This window comes from Schistocerca serialis, chromosome 5 (genome assembly GCF_023864345.2).
Source record: "Schistocerca serialis cubense isolate TAMUIC-IGC-003099 chromosome 5, iqSchSeri2.2, whole genome shotgun sequence".
NCBI classification, from domain to species: domain Eukaryota; kingdom Metazoa; phylum Arthropoda; class Insecta; order Orthoptera; family Acrididae; genus Schistocerca; species Schistocerca serialis.
The window spans coordinates 631730042-631751412 of record NC_064642.1 but is presented as its reverse complement, the minus strand read 5'-3'; the positions used below and the strand labels follow the sequence as shown (position 1 = coordinate 631751412).

At 39.5% G+C, this 21371-nt stretch overlaps 1 protein-coding gene across 1 annotated transcript in view; it reads right to left on the bottom strand.

Annotated features, from left to right (window-relative positions):
* The window catches only part of LOC126481327 (nucleolar complex protein 3 homolog), a 107235-nt gene that overhangs the window by 30579 nt on the left and 55285 nt on the right, over nucleotides 1–21371 (bottom strand). The window contains exons 6-9 of the mRNA XM_050104994.1: nucleotides 15706–15839; nucleotides 6560–6760; nucleotides 6288–6476; nucleotides 155–336 (exon numbers count right to left, since the gene is read on the bottom strand). Of these exons, the coding sequence (XP_049960951.1) occupies nucleotides 155–336; nucleotides 6288–6476; nucleotides 6560–6760; nucleotides 15706–15839 (706 nt within the window). The remainder of the gene's footprint in view (nucleotides 1–154; nucleotides 337–6287; nucleotides 6477–6559; nucleotides 6761–15705; nucleotides 15840–21371) is intronic.

Below are 21371 nucleotides of genomic sequence, written 5' to 3'. Positions count from 1 at the left end.
ACACCCTGATATACCACTGTTCAATGTTTCTTCAAACTGAAAAATGACATACTGTGTTATGATTTAGTGCATCATTTTTGCCATATATTTATTCACTAATTTTACATAACCACACATGAGATTATTTTCTGGCTACAAATACCATTACTTTTACCTAGCAAGGCCCTCCAGTGTGACACTCAGCAGCTTTGACGATGGCGCCTGCTTCAGCACACGGAAATAAATTGTAAACACAGTTTTTGTAACTTCTGTAAGATTCTGCTGCTTAGATTGGACATTCTCTTCAGCTTTGGTTTCTAACAGTTCCTTTTCCAGTTCTTCCAGCTTCTTGCTTTTCTATATCAGAGGAAAAAATGAGCAAGGTAAGGTTACACAAAAATAGTTTCACAAGAAAATACTAAAAGTGGAAACATTGTCTTAAACATTAACCGTCTGACTGTGACGGACTTGCACAATAGTTGAAGTGCACTACACCTTAGTTGAGGTCAATTGCAAACTGTTTGCTCCTGAAGTACCTACAGGGCATGGAACTGTACTTGAAGTTTTGAGATTCACACTTGTTACTTGCTTAACTGCACCTTACTTTTATATCAGTTTGAGGACAAAACTACTGATGGAATGTCTTTATGCTTTAAACCTAGCAGGTGATGTTTCAATCTACAAAACACACTTCATCAGTTCTGTGTCAGAATTTTTGTGCTTCAACATGTACACAAACCATTAATTTGCAATAAATAACTTGCTTAACACTTATATTATGAGAGTATATAAATATATCAAAACTGTAAATATATTTATCTTTTTGTTAAAAACACATTCAACATGAGTGAATTCCAGCTTCCAAAGTGACATCGCCTCTTACTAGGTTTTCTCTTCTTCCACAGGATGACCACAGCATTTACAAAAAGACTACGAAACATCTGTATGACCTTACAGTAAAGTTTTTATTTATTTTTTATTCCCTCGAAACATGTCACTAAATAAATAAGTAATACAATAGTTGACAAAGTTTGTGACTGGTAGTGGTAATTTTAAAAAAAAACCTTTACATATTTCTTTAGACAGTAATGGAAGAAAAATAGTCAAAATGGCTTCAAAGACAATTAAAATACCTTACATGAAATCACATAAGAGGGGCACCTTTCTAGGCTTGCTAAGTATGTACTGTGAATGACTATAAAATCAGCAATTAATTTTCCTGATGATATGCAGCTGTACTGTAAGGTTTAAAGATGTTGGCATCCTCTGAAGTAAAATATTCAAGAGGTCTCCAGCTGGAGACTACTAGGAGGATGTTGTCGTATGACCAAAACAAAATTTGCATTCTAATGTTGGAGTTTGGAATGTCACATTTCTTAAACAAATAGTTGGGTTAGATATTTCAAAAGGAGAAATGGATATGTTGACATCAGATGCAGTTTAGTTACTTAGTGACAATTAGTTATCAATAATTAGTGAAACGTTGTGGCAGAAGGAATATGACTCTTGGTGAGGTTAACTACTGAGTTATCAATATAAAATTAAAAGGCACAAACAATAGAAAGAAAACTTACTACTAGATTTCAGAGTTAGCCTTTGATGAGCTCGAGTAAAATAAAATACAGAACAGCATGCCCAGAAGTACGCTTTCAACACCCCCCCCCCCCCCCCCCCCCCCCACCGCCCCCTGGGACTAAGTTTCTTGGTTGTTGGATTGGTTGTGGTGGGGGTTGTGCTCGATGGGGTGGGTGGGTTTCTCTCTCTCTCTCTCTCTCTCTCTTTCTCTCTCTCTCTCTATGCATTCCACCCAACACTACCCCCACTGCAACCCGTCCACAGTCCAGCTACCGAGAAACAAAGCATTGGCACTGTTAGTCCAGCCAGCACCACGTAGAGGCAAAGGCGTGTGTATGTATGTTTTCTGTGTTTATTTTACCCTAGCTTGTCAGAGATAACTCCAAATCTAGCAAGTTTTCTTTCTTTTGTATGTGCCTATCGACAACTCAGTACTTCTGCTTTTTGGCGAGTAGTCTCCCTAATTCTACAAGAACCTTCCCACAACATTTAAAATTACATATGAGTAATGAAGGACTAACTCTTATAAAGAACAAGAAAATTGGCATGCAGGGTAACTACTAGCAACACCATAATGAATGGATCATCTTAGCCAAGAGGACTGACAAAAACCACAATCCATCCCAGTTGTACAAATAAATATCCACACTATCCTAAAAGTTTGTCAGTAGCAGTTATTTCTTTATGCATAATCACACAACGGTATTTTTTGTGTATTTTAATTTAAGCAACTGAAAACATTTTCATATGAAAGAATAAACATCAACAAAAGCAAAACAAGGATAATGGAATGTAGTCTAATTAAGTCTGGTGATGCTGAGGGAATTAGATTAGGAAATGAGGCATTTAAAGTAGTAAAGGAGTTTTGCTATTTGGGGAGCAAAATAACTGATGATGGTCGAAGTAGAGAGGATATAAAATGTAGGCTGGCAATGGCAAGGAAAGCGTTTCTGAAGAAGAGAAATTTGTTAACATCGAATACAGATTTAAGTGTCAGGAAGTCATTTCTGAAAGTATTTGTATGGAGTGTAGCCATGTATGGAAGTGAAACATGGACGATAAATAGTTTGGACAAGAAGAGAATAGAAGCTTTTGAAATGTGGTGCTACAGAAGAATGCTGAAGATTAGATGGGTAGATCACATAACTAATGAGGAGGTATTGAATAGGATTGGGGAGAAGAGAAGTTTGTGGCACAACTTGACCAGAAGAAGGGATCGGTTGGTAGGACATGTTCTGAGGCATCAAGGGATCACCAATTTAGTATTGGAGGGCAGCGTGGAGGGTAAAAATCGTAGAGGGAGACCAAGAGATCAATACACTAAGCAGATTCAGAAGGATGTAGGTTGCAGTAAGTACTGGGAGATGAAAAAGCTTGCACAGGATAGAGTAGCATGGAGAGCTGCATCAAACCAGTCTCAGGACTGAAGACCACAACAACAACAACAATGAAAGAATAGTCAATAATAAAACAATCTTAAAATGATATATAGTAAAAAAACACTGCTACTACCATCAGACAGCAGGGGATTGACAAGTACATATTAAAGGCTTGCTTAGGAACTGTGGTGCTGCCAGCAGAACAAGGCCTCATGCAAAAGTTGGTACCTCATGAGAGCACTCCAAGTAAAGACAGTTGCTATCATGCATCAACAAACTGGAGACGTTGGTGTAGACATTCCCTTATGTTTTTCCTTATACCCCTTCAGCTGGAAAGTTATTCATGTCTGAGCACAATGCCACTCAGTCCAGTCTCTATGTAATACCCCAGGGTCTTTGTAATCGTCCTGTCTCTTACATATTCAGTAAAGACTTGTAATCATCGCAAACGCTGACACTGTCACCTTAGTACAAATCAGGCTGCATGCGATAGCATAGTTATTCAGAACTGTATAAAGAAAAATGTACTCTTATGAGCATATCATTCCACGATAAGATGTTGAATGCTATAAGCGTCAATGACAGTATCAAATACGTCATCTCTGTGGACACCAAATGTTATCAAAGTTAAGTATCTACCATTTTCAAGTTTTAATAAATTACGAATAATTTGTAGGTGTGTTGTAGTATCTGCTCAGTCTTCTCCTGAAGTAATCTAGTTGCTATAATACACCACAGGAATATTATCTGTGTTCCTGGTAAAGGTAGTAATAGTAGAACAGGGAGGTATAACACTGATAAACAAGAGTATATAAGCTGAGGGGAAATCAGCTGAGGGGTGGTACAACACTGAAATCAGTTACGGGATGACACAACACATTTCAGAAGTGTAAGAGGAAATATATGATGCTTCATTTCAGTGTGTGACTTAAGAAAACAAAAGCACAAGCAGAACACTGGTTGATGCATTCTAGTACATGATAGCACTAAGAGGGGTTTTGATCTGGTACCTCAGTTTGGTATTCTCTCAGATTGCAAACCAAATCTGCTTGTGAATGAGCCTAGTAGGACAACTGTAATAGATAATGACAACAATGAGGCTGATAGTAATTTGTACCATCAATTTTTCAAAAAATCTTTCATTCTATTTGGTAATGAACAGGGTGAATCTTGGAGGTGGACACTTCACCACGTGGTAATCTTTACTATGAGCCAAGGTATCTTGTTGCAGTATATGTTGACATCACGACACTGGACAAAAAGTCAGCCTTATTGCTTAATTAATGTATCACACAAAGACCCATTCAAGGTGGGACACTGTGTGCGTCAGTGCAACATACAACATCTTGCATATTATGTGGAACACTGATTTCAAGGAAACAATGTATTGATAATGAGCTCACCTGATTTGAATTTTGTTGGATTGTTATGGAATGTCAGCTCAGCCAGAAACTGGGTTTCTCTCTGCAAATAATGAGCTCCTGTTTGTGATTTAATTACCCACTGCCAGATTATAAGGAGATCAGGAAAAATGGAACATGTTTTGTAGAAAAAGTTAAAATCACACCACCATACAGGGTGTTCATAAATTTGATATGTAATAATAATCTTTAATTATAAAAATTGTAAATAACTACAGTAATGTTTGATACAGCAATGAATGCAGTATATCTTCAAGTTTTTATTGCCGCCTGACACTGTTAGTTCCCAACATTCCCGCTAAGTGGCATGTGTGAATTAGTTACTCCAACAGTCATCAAAGAGTTGTATAATGGTGCAGAGCATGCAGACCCCCAAGTAAGCTTGTTGTTTATCACTATGTATGCTAGAGGCCATTGCATTAATGCTATACAGCTATTGGCTGCAAGTGGAAACAAACATCCAAGACGTTAATAACATCCAAGATGATGTAATCCGGTAGGTTTTGCCATATTTCACAGTTTCCAGTTTATTTCGCCATGTAGGCTATAAATTTTTGTTATTTTCGAGGTGAACATAAAATGACAGAACCCTCAAAACTGCGTGTTTTAAGATATAATTTGTGGCGAAACTGTGTTGGGAAGTGGCTCAATTACTTCGTATTAATTAGCAAAGGTGATAGTTTTTTCAATAACGTAACCTTCAGTGTTACTAGTGGCAAAACCGTCTTTTTTTTTTTTTTTTTTTTTTGCTAATAGATCTGTTACGTGGTGTAAAATTTTGAAATTTCTTTCTTGTTTGTTTATGGATTTGTGATTTGGTTATGTCAGTTGACATTATGAATGTTGGTAAAATTGCTACCTAGGAGGAGAAGAATAAAATTCTTGCACTGACGCTGATTATAGGTTTTGTGCCTCTTTATACTTTAGAATGCAGTACTTTAGGAATTTCAAAGGTTTCATAGGCTGAGGTCTGTAAACTTATTACATAGTGATTTAAACAAAGTGGTGAGTTCATTTTACATGTGTTTGTCTGGTGTGGTGGCTGTGCTGGCTATTGGGTGACATAACAAGTCGACAGCCAATAAAAGTTCACTAGCTGGAAGCGGCTGATGTTTCCTTGAGTCTGACTGAACATATTCTTCAAGACTCAGTGATTGAATTTAAAAGTTTGATGATCGATACTGTTGCTGAACACGGCACATTGCAAATACATGCAGAAAGATGAGAATGAGTTAGAGTTATGTGTTACGTGTTATTAGTTATGTGTTATGAGTTATGAGTTATTGCTGGCACAAGAAAATGTGGTGGCTGGGCCCCTTCATCACCCATTGGCCCAGTCCCAAACACTTCATGTCGACTGTTGTGTTTTTTCCATTGCTGCTGCAACCTAGCAGTAGTTGTATCATAATTGTGCAGTGCAGCTGAACACTGCACGATGTGTTGGCAATGCCGATCGTGGATTACGTCAACAATTCCTCTCTCATGTCTCTCCACTCTGCAATAGCCTAAAATATTCTCTTAACTCTATCACCACCCACAGTGCGAAACGTCTGCCTTTTGTGTCATTTATAACTTATTCAGTCATATCAAACATCAACAGGAAGAAAACGGGAGGAAGTCAAGTGAGACGTTGAGTAAGAATGTAAAATTGAGATAAACCTTACTAGGAAGAAATGTAAAACTAGGGAATTTTTAGCATTGATCTTATGGTTTGTTTTTTTACAGAAGCTACAAATTTATGGCATATAATTGTGAAAAATGTAAAATTGGAGAACGTAAAATCAAAGGTCCACTGCAGTCATTTATCTGCGCACCTCAAAGTTTTTCCAACCAATAGTCTTCATTATGTATTACAGTTACTTTTCCTTTTTTTCTAAATAAAATAATGTTTATTTTTCAAATTATTTGTAATACATAACAAGAACCTACCTACCTTTCTCTCTCTCTTGGACATGGTCAGCAGTTTTTGCCTGTGTGTCTTAAATTTTTTCTGCTTTATGAAGTCTTCTTTTTCCTTGTCCAAGTTCACATCCTTGATTCGAAGGCTAAGTAAAACACCAAGAACCTCAACATGAACAGAATGTGAACGTGATTTTACCAGATGATTTATGCGTCGAACTATCTGAAACAGAGCAGATAGCAGAACTGAATGTGTGAATGACTTTTCAAATGAAGTGGTTTACTGTGTGTTTTCCATTCACTTACATCAAGGGAAATTTCCCCCTTTTTATCTTCCTTCAGAACAGTTTTTACTGCTTCTGCTACTCTTTCACGGACATTAGAGAAACGATGATTGAGAAACGGAATTAACATCTGTGCAAGATTTCGTGAAAAATTGAAATATGGGTGAGCAACCAAGAGCTCACACAAACATTGTACTGAAAGCTTTCCAAGTGCAATCTCTTGCTGGAACAAAAGAGGGAAAACATTTTATGGAATATTATGTTTTTCCACTAATGAACACTGTTCTAGTGAAATAGAATAATGAGTTTTATTTTGGCATATTTCCAATTTAATTTTTTTACTAAACAATTTTCTTCACAAGCTGTCTGTATAAGCAATGCATAACCTCTCATTTGATTTTACTAATAGCCACATAATCATATTATAAATTACTTTAAAAAAATTTTTACAGCTGGAGATATCCATATGTAGTGTGTAATTAATCTTACAAGTGAAAGTAAGCATTCAGAGCCAATAATGTTCATTACTCTGGAAAACAAATTACTTATTGGGCCGTTCATGTAAAATATGACTTCCCACTCTTTCATAAATTCTTGTAGTGATCTAATCAGCTTTCAAACTGATATTTCTGAAAGCAACAAGGAATATATAAGGGAAGAGGTTGTGTGTTTGTGTGTGTGTGTTTGAGGTGGGGTTAGGGTTTCATGTTCCACTGATGGCATGGCAAGCTGGAGCACAAGTTGACTGCACATACAGTTTTGAAAGAAACCTTCCAGCACTCATTTTATGGGATTGTGAGAAACTACAGCACACTTGAAGCTGTACATCACCTTACCTGGTATCAGGAACCATCTCTCTGTTGCTGAGGACATAGCTCAGAGTGCCTCAAGCACAGGAGTTTTCAGTCATCATTGTAGTTTTTTTTCTACATTAATAGAAAACAGTTTGGAGGCATGCGGATACACTCTTTAATGTCCACTGTAATTGTGGAAATATTAGTAAGTGGATCAATTCAGAGACCACATTCATTTCTGATGTATCCAGCTTATACAATGCACACCTCCAGACAAAAAATGTAGTGTACACGAGTTGTGGAATTCATTTTTCCCTATAACAGAACTGACAAGGGAATGGACCATTCCGATATGTCAAAACCTACCATGACTTTTTTTTTTACATCAGAAGAATACACCAAAAGAAATGCACTGTCAAATTTTTAACTGCTAAGAGACATGACAAGTATTTTTTTTTTTTTTTTAAGTGAAGGTATACAGTTTTGCTGCACGAAGAACTGCTTATGTGAGAACAAGCGAAAGAGCAAATGCAGCCATGACAAGAGCGTGTAGCACCATGTAGCTCAAAAATCCAGGGTGCACACAATGTGAGTTTTAAGCAATTAAACCATACCAAAAAAGTCACAGACCATTAATTTTTTGAATAACTTCCAGTCCACAACAGCTAAACTGTTGCTAGTGGAATTCTTACAAAGGTGACTAACAGAGGAGAAAAAATCAGAAATGTCTGATGTCACACGGCTGACTTCCATCAGAAACAATATTTCACTCATATTTATCACTGGCCTATTGTATACATAAGTGTCACAGCATTCATCGATTGCACAACTGATTCTGTCTTTTTCCACACCACAATGATAGCACAGTTTGTACACAGTATTTCCATGAAACCCGACTGATCAGCATTATATACAACAGTTGTGGGGATAACAGTAAGCTTTGTCTTCATGTCAGCAACAAATTTTTCTATAATGATGCCTGTTAATAGCCTCTCCTCTGTAAGTTTACTTGAAGAAAATTTTGTAATTATCTGACCTCCTATTCAAAAATGGTTCAAATGGTTCTGAGCACTATGGGACTTAACATCTGAGGTCATCAGCCCCCTAGAACTTAGAACTACTTCAACCTAACTAACCGAAGGACATCACACAACACCCAGTCATCACGAGGCAGAGAAAAATCCCTGACCCCGCCGGGAATCGAACCCGGGAACCCGGGCGCGGGAAGCGTGACCACCTATTCTGTATGATTTCTAGGATCTGCTTAACTAGGACAAAGAAGCATGGAAATCAGCAGTGTTCAACTCACTTACAATTTGGTGGGCCTGTTCTCATAGATCTCCATTGGTAATGGTACACTGTTTTTCGAGAACAATTCTAAATCTTTTGACTATTTTTTCTTTCATTTTTTAGTATATTTCTTTCTTCATGTAATTCTTTCTTCCATTTATGCAATTAATATTCAAGCTGTTTGAAATGAAATAGGTTTTGCACATTCTTAAACATATTCTTGTTTTGGACTCTTACTGGCACTACTATCATCATCTGAAGTACAATATTCACAGAACTGTCACAGATATTTCCTATTTCTTATAATGTTTCTACAGTTTTTAACAAAATGTTGACACCATTTGTACAAATGTCTAAGAAATTAAACAGCAAATAACACACTTGCAGGTGTTCAGGAAAAGTAGGTGATTCTGATTTCATACCATGTTCTTCATATTTCACCTTATCAAGACTGTGAAATTTAACAAGCTTTCACATTCCTGTAAGACTCTGCAATTTGCACAAGGATATGTGTTATCACAAGAATATTTATGAAGAAAACACAATTAACACTGATTCAATTTCATATACATTATTAACAGTTGTTGATAAGGCAAAGCAACTGGGAATGGCTATGGATTTTAAATGAGTTGCACATTTAAGTGAATAGAAACAGAACAATCATGTCAGTGAAACTACCAACGGAACACTGACATTTGCTTTGTAAAATATGATCACATTTTTTCGTGTTATTTGTTTACTGATGGACCATCTAGCCAGAATATGTGCCTGCTGTGTTGCACATGGTCAGTCTGCTACAGCTCTGCTCAAGCTGCCTGGTGCACTAAGAATTTAGCAATTTTCAAGACTTAAAAAAAAAAGTGCATTGTGCATTAGCAGCTAAAATTTTGACAGTTCATTTCTTTTGGTGTTTTTCTTTCTGTACAAAATTTTGGGATGGGTTTCAACATTTTGGACTGGACCATTCCCTCGTGAGTGCTACCTGACATGCCAAATGCATTGAAATTATACACTACTTTTCCATCAGGAATCCCTTAAATTGATAGATGAATTAAACACTTATTATAGTCCCAAATCTTCTATTAGGACTCAACTTGTGGATTTAATGGAACCTCACATGAACAGGAAACTGAACATGAAGGAGTACTTTAGAACTTTGCATATTCACTAACTGAATTGAAGCAGTGGCACTGAAATGATTTTTTAAACAGCAATTACATTTTAAAACATGACAGCAATTTAAATGTTGTCAGTTTATTCTCTACAGGTATTTTCACTTTTAAAATGATAAAATCAAAAACAAAAGCCACCTGTTCCATTTTCAGCAATGGACTTTCTCTGAACTACACAGTATTTGGCAAATAAGGTCAGACATTAGCCACAAATTTTTGTAATGGTTACCCGCCAATCATTTTCAGCACTACAGTATGCCTTAATGCAAGAATTTTGCAAAAGTACCACCTATTGAGGCAGAGCAAAGGAAACGTGCTACCAGCTGCCTCTTGTGTCCATCAGAGAACCTGCAAGCTGACTAATAAGCATAATTACATGTTATGAATATCTGAATGAAGTAAAAGTCAGACAATTGAATTTACCACACCATGAGGAATGCTCTAAAGGATCCTCCCGCTCCAAATTTTCAAAACCATAATTTTTCAAGTTATTATCAAAAAACTAAGTTACATAATTTAGATAAAATAACAACAAGATAAAATAACAACAAAATGTGACATTTTCAAAAGTATGTTAATACTGTCTTCTAAATTAGATAAATTACTACATTTTGGAGTAATCATTACAGATTAAATTACAAGAAACAAAGTCAATGATCACTAAGTACTCTGGTTAATTAATATCCTTGCCTGCAGGATTATATTTGAGTAAAGGGAAAATACTGCCTTTCTAACTAGTGGTAGCAACTCTGAATAAAGTTCATTTAGTGCTTAGGGAAATTATATATGCTTAATTTCTGCAGGAGAAAGAGAAATTTGGCACAGAAACGAAGCAGGCGACTTCTTTTATTTGAGAATATCTGAGTTGGGCACATATACGTAATGAAATATTGTTTATAGGTGATCAAGTATTGTTTATGTGCTCATTTAGTATAGCATACCTAAACTACCTGTGGCCACCATTGTCCAAATTCTGGTTAGCTGTCTGAGTTAATAGCACTTTTACTTCCATTCGACTGATGAAGTCTTCCATTTGTAGGGTATGCGACCATACAGACTTGGCATGCAGTAATTTCACGGAAACATCTTGATTGCTAAAACCTTTATTTATGACATGTTTTGAGTCATCATCATCAGATAAAATATGGTTATGAAAGCTCATACAAATGATTAATACAAGAAAAACGTACAGTCTCACATGCAGTTGCCGTTAGGTGTATTTGCAAAAGATGTTATCTGCAGACTTCGCATGCTGAAACACATCATAAATAAATTTTTTGTTGGTCAAGACATTTCTATGGAATTACTACATGCGAAGCTGATTGTATTATAGCTTGTGAGGTCTGATAAGCTGGTCTTGTTACCTTAATTATAAAATTTTGTCAAATGAAGTTCATTACGAGTGACAAGTTAAAACACATGACTGATTCTGACGTGGTCTCAGATCTGTGCCTTCTGAGGGCAGTATGCTTTTAATTGATCCTGTGAAGGGTGTTCAGTTGGCATAACTGGAAGAGCACTGCCCACGAATGGCACAAATCTGGGTTAAACTTGAGTTGTAGTGCACAGCTGTAATACGCTATACACAATCAACACAGCTAATACTCTATGCAGAGTGAAATATTTGTTTCCTGAATGAAATTTGAGTGGAATTTGGAGTCTATGGGTGCAACACCACGGATTGTCTGAACTCAACACAGGCCTCTTTCTTTTTCAGTTTTTGCTACTACTGCAGTTTCTGCAAGACTGAAAGTCATTTTGAGCTTGTGTTTCTGTGTGAAGTAGGAAGTGTGTTCAAACATTAAAAGTAGCAATGGTGGACTTGAATAGAATATAAGGCAACCTGAGGCTATTCCACACACCCCAGCAAGTCTGTATCTGTCATCCACGGTACCACATATTATAATACACTGATCCACTGAGATGTGTTAAATATCTAACATGAAATATGCAGTTGTAAAAATTGTTTTGAATTAGATCAGGTTGAAAATGGCACTTCATAATTGATTTTCATGTGCTGCTTGTGTTTACAATTTCAGAGATGGCTGTAAAGGTATATTATGTGGGTTAAACACACACAAACACAACTTAAAAACACACAAAATGATTTCTCTGTACTTAATTAACAATCTTGTAATGATTACACATCACACCAGTTTTTTATACCCAACATGGTGATACAACACAAGACAGCTGTTGACTTTCACTACTTCTCGCTGATGTCACAACTTTGAGTTCTCGCAGTTGTTCAGCCTTCCCATCTGTGCGGTAGTGTTAAGAGTCCCTAGATACAAGTGAGGAGGGAGTCTTTCACCATTAAATTAGCATGGAGTATTATTCTTATTTATCATTCTTTATTCATTTATGAGTACTCAGTACATCATAAACAGTGCATACACTAGCCAAAATTTTCAAGATGCTCACTGCAATCAGAAAATTCTTTGCACTGTATTTTTCCTGGTTTCTGAATTTTTTCCACTTCTTATCAACAAAATCGTTCTTATCCCTCCAATAAGTAAAAAAGATGGTGTTTCGAAGGTAGTATGCCCTTAAGGTGTTTATCCACTAGTGAGTAACTTCCACAAGTAACTTCTGCAGACACTTGCTGAGGTGTCAACGTAGAACAAAACATGTACATGTTTACTCTTGCAAGTTAATCTATTGAAGGATAAACTTTCCACAAAGCAAAATTAAGAAGAAAAATTAGTGTTTGGGTGAAGAAATGGATACAGAAGCATACGTATTTAAGCTGTTGAGAAACGCTACTGAATGAAATAAAATGAGAGGACTCCACTCAGATTAAAAACTTTCTAAGAATACTGTACCAGTATGTTAGTTTCAAACATCTCTTGCATATTGTACAATCAAATATTCAAAAGCAAGATACAAAATTGCATCAATTCATAATTCTTCGATTTTTGGAAAAAGTATTTATTATTTATCTAAAAGAGCTATATGGCACAAATAGCAAACCAGAAACTCTGGAACTTGAATCACACAACAGTGTAAGTGATGACGAGAAAGGACCAACCATCATAATGGAAGAAGTAAACTCTGCCATAGCTGCAATGAAAAATGGCAAAGCAGTAGGTACAGATACGATACCGGGAGAAATATTAAAATGCTTGAACTAAGATGGGATAAGAGAAATATTGAGATTATGTAATAAAATATATGACAGTGGTGACTGGCCTGAGGACTTTCTGACAACAGTAATGATTCCATTGCTGAAAAAACAAGGAACCAAGAAATGCAGCGAGCACAGGACAATCAGCCTCATTTCACATGCAGCCAAAGTGATGTTAAGAATAATTAATAAAAGACTTGAAAAAATAATGGAGGAGAATCTTGGCGAGGAGCAGTTTGGCTTTAGACAGAATACGGGCACCAGAGATGCAATAGGGCTCCTACAAATCTTGGGAGAAAGGTTTATTGAAAAAGGAAGAGACCTATATATGTGCTTCATCAATCTAGAAAAGGCATTTGACAATGTGGTTTGAGACAAGCTTGCGACTACAATGAGGGAAAAGAGAGTGGACTGGAAAACCAGAAGACTTGTAAACTCATTATATCTTAACCAAAAAGTTTCAATTAAAGTGAGAGGAGAAAGTACAAACTGGATCGGACTAGGAAAAGGAGTAAGACAAGGATGCTGTCTATCACCTACTCTTTTCAACCTCTACTTGGAAAACATGATTGACCAATGCTCATTAGATGACAAAGGCGTAGAAATTGGAGGAAGAAGAGTGGGGTGTTTGAGGTCTGCTGATGACATGGTCCTTCTAGCCAAAGTATTGGCACTAGGAGGAAATAAGGAAATAAAAATTATGCTGAATGGAGAAATACTAGAACAGGTGCAAAATTTTTAAGTATCTTGGAAGCAGGATAGACACTGACTGGAAGTGCACCACAGAAATTAAAACAAGAATAGCAATGGCAAAAGAGACGTTTTATAAGAAAAGAAGAATTTTCTGCAGCGGTCTGGACAGAGAACTCTGGAAGAGACTCATAAAATGTCTTGTATGGAGTGTTCTTCTATATGGCACTGAAACATGGACTATGAGGAAGAAAGACAGAGAAAGGCTGGAGTCTTTTGAGATCTGGACATGGCAGAGGATGAAAAGAATAAGTTGGATGGACAGAGAAGAAAATGAAGAGGTACTGAGAAGAGTGGGAGAGAAAAGACAGTTACTAGATGTAATAAAGAGAAGAAAAAGAAATTGGATGGGGCACATATTAAGAAAGAATGACGGACCCATAAAAACAGTTTTAGAAGGTTATGTAGAAGGAGAAAGGAAGTTAGGAAAGAAGAGATTCCAGATACTGGATGACATGATGGACTGTGCAACATACAGCAGCCTTAAGAAGGAAGCAATGGATCGCAGAAAACTGAGAGGCATAGGACCTGCTAATATAGCAGATAACTGATGATTATGATTTATTATTTTTGTTACAAACGTAATGCAGTTATGTTTATGCACACATTAAAAAACCTGCTAAAATTTGAAGATGTCCGTACTGCCATTCTATTTCTCCTTTTGGTGAAACAAAGTAGTCTGAAATTAATTTCACACGTCCTTGGCTGTGGTGCCAATTATATATGTTTAGGGGGTTCCAATAGTTCATTTGTTTGGACCCATCTGTATTTGCACTATTCTTCTTTTTGACAGTCATTTTCAAAACGTCCAGCAATTGGGAAGTTCAGCAAGTACTTGCAGCAAGATGCGAGAAATTGTTTCCGTTTATTTGTGTAAGCTACTTCTCCAAGCTGACGAAACTTGCAGAAGTTGACTTGGTGGGGGTTTTTCTACATGAAACAACTTGGAGAAGTTTATTTGCTAGTGGACACACACCTTTAAATTCCTGCAACCTAACTTAGTCAAGCAGTAACAAAGGGATCTAAAGTTAAACATGGAAGCTGAACCATGGCTTGACTAGACTGAAACTTTAACTCTGTCGGTTAAAACAGCTGCTGATCCAGAGCTTGAACTGTGAACCCTGCCTTTAGCATGAAATTCTCTTACTGACTGAGCTATCCAGGCATGACTCACTACCTGCCCACAGAACTACCATTCTGCCAGTATCTCTCTTCCACTTTCTTCCAGGAGTGTTAACCCAGCATGGCATGTAGGTGAGCTTTTGTAAAATTTGGAAAGTAAGAGATAGGTGCTAGCAACAAAACAGCAGTAAGGACAAGTTGTGAGAAATGCTTGGATAGAACAGATGCTATGAACATAACCTCTGGGAGGCAAGATTCCAGATCAACATCCCGGATGGGGATAAATTTTCATTCTGAGAGGAAACATCATTTTCTTTCTCTCTTTTAGCACTCTATTTCCAGGAATAAAAGTAGCAACTAGTGGGGTATGAGGGAGGGGTGGGAGGGGGGGGGGGGGGGGGGGGGACGATAACGACGACAATTTCTATGAGCTGCTAGAAATTGAATTAAGAACCTTTGGATTTGTAATCTGACATCCACCGAATCAAATTCCAACCAGAGTACCATTAAAAATTAAAAATAAAAAAGTGTAGAAACAATGGAGGTGAACCATGAAAGTCACTGGGTAGTCTCTGACATTTCACCTACAGGATTTCTTCCAGTGTCCTAACACATTTACACTTACATGACACTGATACTTACGTTCACTAATGTCTGATGATATTTGCATAAGATGCTGAGTATGAAATTCATGAATTGTCCAGATTTTTAAATTTATTTGACATGCAGTAATTATAAAATTAAGAACCAAAATTACAATGTGACTATGAATCTTTATTTTTAAGAGTTTGCTTGATCGATGATCACCAAGTAACAACTAAAAGTTAGATTTTTATCAGCTATAAATTACTGAGTTCCTACCTGTCAAGTATTCAAAATTTATATTTTTTGTATTAAATGAAGGAAAGCTTACCTCTGAAAATACTTTTGTGTTCCCTCTTTTGGGGCAGAGAATATTTGTCAGTTTCTCCAGCTTCTGAAGATACATTTTGTATGCTTTTAACAAACTTTTTTCATAATTTTGTAACTGTAAAGTTGTTTTCTTTACTGAAATCAGAAATTAAATTACATTTAATTTGCTCCCTCTGACTGCAATTCATCAGGTGGACTGGGTGGCATGGGAGTTCATTTCAGATGGAGTGTGCCAAGGGGGGGGGGGGGGGGGGGGAGAGGTGGGAGGTAGGAACAGGGGTTGGGTGTTGGTAGCTAGTAGCTCGGAGGGTGTCAGCTGGTTTGCTGGCTAGGAATGTGGGAGGGAGAGGTGGCAGGGGTATGGGCTATATCCGGTGTGAAGTGGTGCACCAAGAAGGTGACATGGATACTTGAATTGGGAGGGGTCAATAGAACACAGAAAGGGGAAACTGTTGGATTAAGAGTGAGGGGACAGTGGGTTAGCAGAGAGTGAGACCAGGAGGTTTACAGGAGAGGAGGATGTGTTGCAAGAATGACTCCCATCTGTATCACACAGAAAATCTGGTGATGGAAGGAAGGATCCAGATGGTGCAGGTTGAGAAGCAGCCATTGAAATTGGGTGTGTTATGTTCAGCTGCACGTTGTGGCACAGCGTTGTCCACTTTGCTCTTGGGCACAGTCTGATGGCGGCCATTCATTCTGTTGGACAGCTGTTTGGTTGTCATATTGACATAAAAAGCTGTGCAGTGATTGCGGCAGAGTTGGTATGAGATGGCTGCATTCACAGTTGGGCCTGTCTCTGATAGGGTAGAAAAATCAAGTGACTGGACTGGAGTAGGAAGTGCTGGATAGGTGGACTGAGTAGGTCCTGCAACTGTATCTTCCGCAGGGATAAGATCCCTTTAGCAGTGGGTTGGGAGGAGGAATGGCATAGAGATGGAATAGGATGTCGTCAATGTTGGATGGGCAATGGAGTACCACTTTTAGCGAATGGGGGGGGGATCTTGGGTAAGATGTCTCTTTTTTTACAGAATGATAAATAATGAAATCCTGGCAAAGGTTGTGGTTCAGTTGTTCCACTCCAGGGTGAACATAGTCGTCTCATAACAACTCTGCTGCAATCACTGCACATCCAACCAGCTGTCCACCCACATGAATGGCCACTGCCAAACTGTGGCCAAAAACCAAGTTGGTCACCCAGTGGTAAAACATGCAGCTGAATACAACACACCCAATTTCAATGGCTCCTTCACAACCTGGACCATCTGTAGCCTCACCTTTCCTGAACTATGCAGATGGGAATACTCCTTGCAACATAACATGCTCTCGTAACCCTCCTGGCCTCAATTGCCATTAACCCAATGTCCCCACACGCTCTAATCAACAGTTTCCCCTTCTTCTGTCCTATCACCCCTTCCTGATTCATGCCTCCATGTCATCCATTGTGTGCTGTTTCCCACTGGCTATGGTACCCGTGCATCACATGCTTAGCTTGTGCACATGCCACACCTCCCTCCTGCATTCCTAGACAGCAAATTGGGTGCCTCCCTCAGAGCTGCTAATTACCCACCCCCATCCCCTTTACTGCTTTCCACTTCTCTTTCCCTCTATTCACCACACCCAACACAACCCAACCCAAACTGCAATCACAACATTGAGCACCCAGCTGGTATTATGTAGAGGCACAGATGAGCAGGTGTGTGTGTGTGTGTGTGTGTGTGTGTGTGTGTGTGTGTGTGTGTGTGTGGTGTGTGTGTCACCTCTAGCTCAAGAAAGGACTGATTCTGAAAGCTAGCACTTTTTTTTTCTCCATTATCATTCGACTACACGATTGCCGCACAGTCACACCCAATAAACAAGCAGAATTATGCATACAGAGTAATTTACAATGACACAGCCACATAAAACTAATCATAATAGAGGTAGGTTTCACACTGAGATTCATCAGAAGAATTCTCTGGATGTGTACTCCATCCACAAATGCGGCAGTTTAAGAAACTCTCATTCAAAAGTCATTTAGTATTAACTCAGTCTGTGACCCTTGCTAGGTGGGACGGTGGGAGGAAACAGAGAAGATTCAAACAGGGAGAGGACATTTTGTCACAGGTTTGCTTAGTAAGCACCACAGTGTCATAGAGGTGCTCATCCATCTCCTGTGGCAGGCGCTACAATAGAGGCATTGTGAATCACAGTTTGGCTTACAGTCAACAACATCAAAGAATATGTGAAGAGTCCACCAACACATAGCTTTCCCACACACATACCTTGCAAAAAGTCCATGACAGTAAAATTAGAGATCTAAGTTCATACGGGGCCTTACCAACAGTCGTTCCATGACTGAAACAGGAAAGTGTGAAGTGATAGTGTTATCTGGAGACCCCTCTAACATAAACAATAAAGTGCTGAGTCGTGATAGGCACAACTTCCTATTCCTGCCTCGGAGTACCAATGTCCACCACTTCTACAACAACCTCCAAACCTCCCCATGACCCCTCACAGCTGACAAACCCTGTCTCGCAGACATACTACACTTACCCCACCCTCCAAAACTCCCTCTCATCACCACACAGTACCCAGAACCTAAACAGACCCGCAACACAGTTATGAACCTTTCCTCCAGAAGCCTTAGACCCACAGAAATATCTGTCCTTTCCAAAGGCCTCACCTTTTGCCCCACTCCCAAATTCAACCATGCAAGACTAGTTAAAGACGTTCTCTCCTTCTCCCGATCCCTACAGTGGAAACACTTTTTCGCCACCAACCCAATCAATCAGTCTCAACCGAAGACCAACACTGAACCTTGCCTAACTCAGTTCACTCCTCTATCCAACCATGATCCACCCCCACTGCCTCCAAACAAACCCCTGTTAACTTTCCAGAAATTCTTAACCTCGAACCCTGCCTCGCCATCATTCCCCAAATCCCTCAACATGCAAACTAATCTTACATCTGCATAAAGAACCGCAGTCCGCCATCTAAAAAACTGATCCTGACCTTATAATTCTACCTGCAGACAAAGGCTCCACCACCGTTGTTTTGAACTGCAAGGATTATGTGGCAGAAGGACTCTGTCAACAGTCAGATACTTCCACCTACAAACTATGCCACAGTGATCCCATTCCAGTAATCCAGCAGGATCTCCAGTCACTACTCAAATCCTTAGGCCTATCCCAGAACCTCTCCCCAGAGTCCATCTCTCTACTTACCCCTACCACTCCCCGCACTCCCACCTTCTACGCGCTTCCTAAAGTCCATAAACCCAACCACCCAGGATGCCCCATTGTGGCCGGCTACTGTGCCCCCACTAAGAGAATCCCTGCTCTTATAGACCAACACCTTCAACCTATTACCTGGAACCTATTCTCCTATATAAAAGATACCAACCATTTCCTCACCCGACTTTCCACAGTTCCTGTCCGTTTACCACACGGTGCCCTGCTCATCACTATTGATGCCACCTCCCTGTACACTAACATTCCTAAAGCCCATGGCCTTACAGCTATCGAACACTACCTTTCCAGACGCCCTATGGATTCCAAACCAACAATGTCCTTCCTAGTCTCCATTACCAACTATATCCTCACCCACAATTACTTCTCCTTTGAAGGCATTACCTACAAACAAATCCGCGGTATGGCTATGGGCACCCGCATGGCACCATCCTATGCTAACCTATTCAGGGCCATCTAGAGGAATCCTTCCTAAAAACCCAGAATCCTAAACCCCTCACCTGGTTCAGATTCATTGATGACATCTTTGCTATCTGGATTGAAGGTGAGGACACCTTATTCACATTTCTCCAGAACCTCAACAACTTCTCCCCCATTTGCTTCACCTGGTCCTGCTCAACCCAACAACCCACCTTGCTAGATGTTGACCTCCACCTCAGAGATGGCTACATCAGTACTCCATCCATATCAAACCTACTAACCACCAGCAATACCTCTACTTCGTCAGCTGCCACCCATTCCATACCAAGAAGTCCCTTCCGTACAGCCTAGCCACCCGTGGTCGTCGCATCTGCAGTGACAAGCAGTCCCTCTCTAAATATACCGAGGGTCTCTCTGAAGTCTTCACTGACCGTAATTATCCTCCCATCCTTGTACAAAAACAAATCTCTCGTGCCTTATCTTTCGAGTCCCCCACCACCTCCCAAAGTCCCACAGTCTGGACACAGAGGAGCATTCCCCTCATAACTCAGTACCATCCGGGACTGGAGCAACTGTATTACATTCTCCGCCAGCGTTTCGATTAGCTTTCGTCTTGTCCTGAAATGAGAAATGTCCTGCTCACTATCCTTCCCACCCATCCTACTGTGGTATTCTGCCATCCACTGAACCTACACAATATACTCGTCCATCCTTACACAACCCCTGCTCCCAATCTCTTATCTCATGGCTCATACCACTGTAATAGACCTAGATGCAAGACCTGTCCCACACATCCTCCTGCCACCACCTACTCCAGTCCGGTCACTAACATCACCCATCCCATCAAAGGCAGGGCTACCTGTGAAACCAGTCATGTGATTTACAAGCTAAGCTGCAACCACTGTGCTGCGTTCGATGTAGGCATGACAACCAACAAGCTGTCTGTCAGCATGAATGGCCACCGACAAACTGTGGCCAAAAAACAAGTGGACCACCCCGTTGCTGAACACGCTGGCAAACATGATATCCCTCATCTCAATGACTGCTTCATAGCCTGTGCTATATGGATCCTTCCCACCAACACCAGCTTTTCTGAATTGTGCAGATGGGAACTTCCCCTGCAATACATCCTATGTTCCCGTAACCCTCCTGGCCTCAACCTGCGTTAGTCACTGTCCTCACCCATCCAGCCCCCTCCCTGTTCCCATTCCAGGACTACACAGCCATCATGTCACTGCCACACCCAGTCATTTAATTTCTTTTTATTTCTTTCCTTTCCGCTACTTACCCCCTCCCCCACTCCACACCTTCTCTCCTGTCCTCCGTCTAAACTGCAACACTTCACTGTCTGCCACTCCCACCATACTATCCCTCCCCCACCCCGCCCCAGCCTCCTCCTTACCCCCAACCAGTCGCAACTCCCATCATGCACTGATGCTGCTGCTCGCAGTGTGGTTTCAGTTCTCTGAGACTGCAGATGTGTGTGCAAGTTGCTTTTGCCTGAATGTGTATGTGCGTGTGGGTACGTGTGTCTACTGCTGACAAAGGCCTTAATGGCCGAAAACTATAATTGTGTGAATCTTTTTGTTGTGCCTATCGTGACTCAGCATCTCCGCTATATGGTAAGTGACAACTTTCCTTCTCTGGTATTGTTACATTTCTTCCTGGATTTTCCATTATTTGACACACAATAAGGTGGTTTATGGAGTATAGATCCTGGGTAAGTATAATGGGAAGAATATAGTTTGGACTTTAGTCATTTTGAGTAGCTCACAAATTAGCCATAACATGTCAGGAAACAGCACAGTAAATAACATGAATCTATATCAACACAATATCGACATCACATGGCTTTTCCAAAGATTGCTACCAATATCTCATAACAACATTGACATGATGTTAGCAGGTAAAAAGAAGTCAGTAAGAAGATGTATGTGCTATCAAGTAGGTTACGGTAATTTAATGATTTCTGCCATCATGTGCGTTTGCTTGCAGTCCCACCTCAGTGACCAGAGAC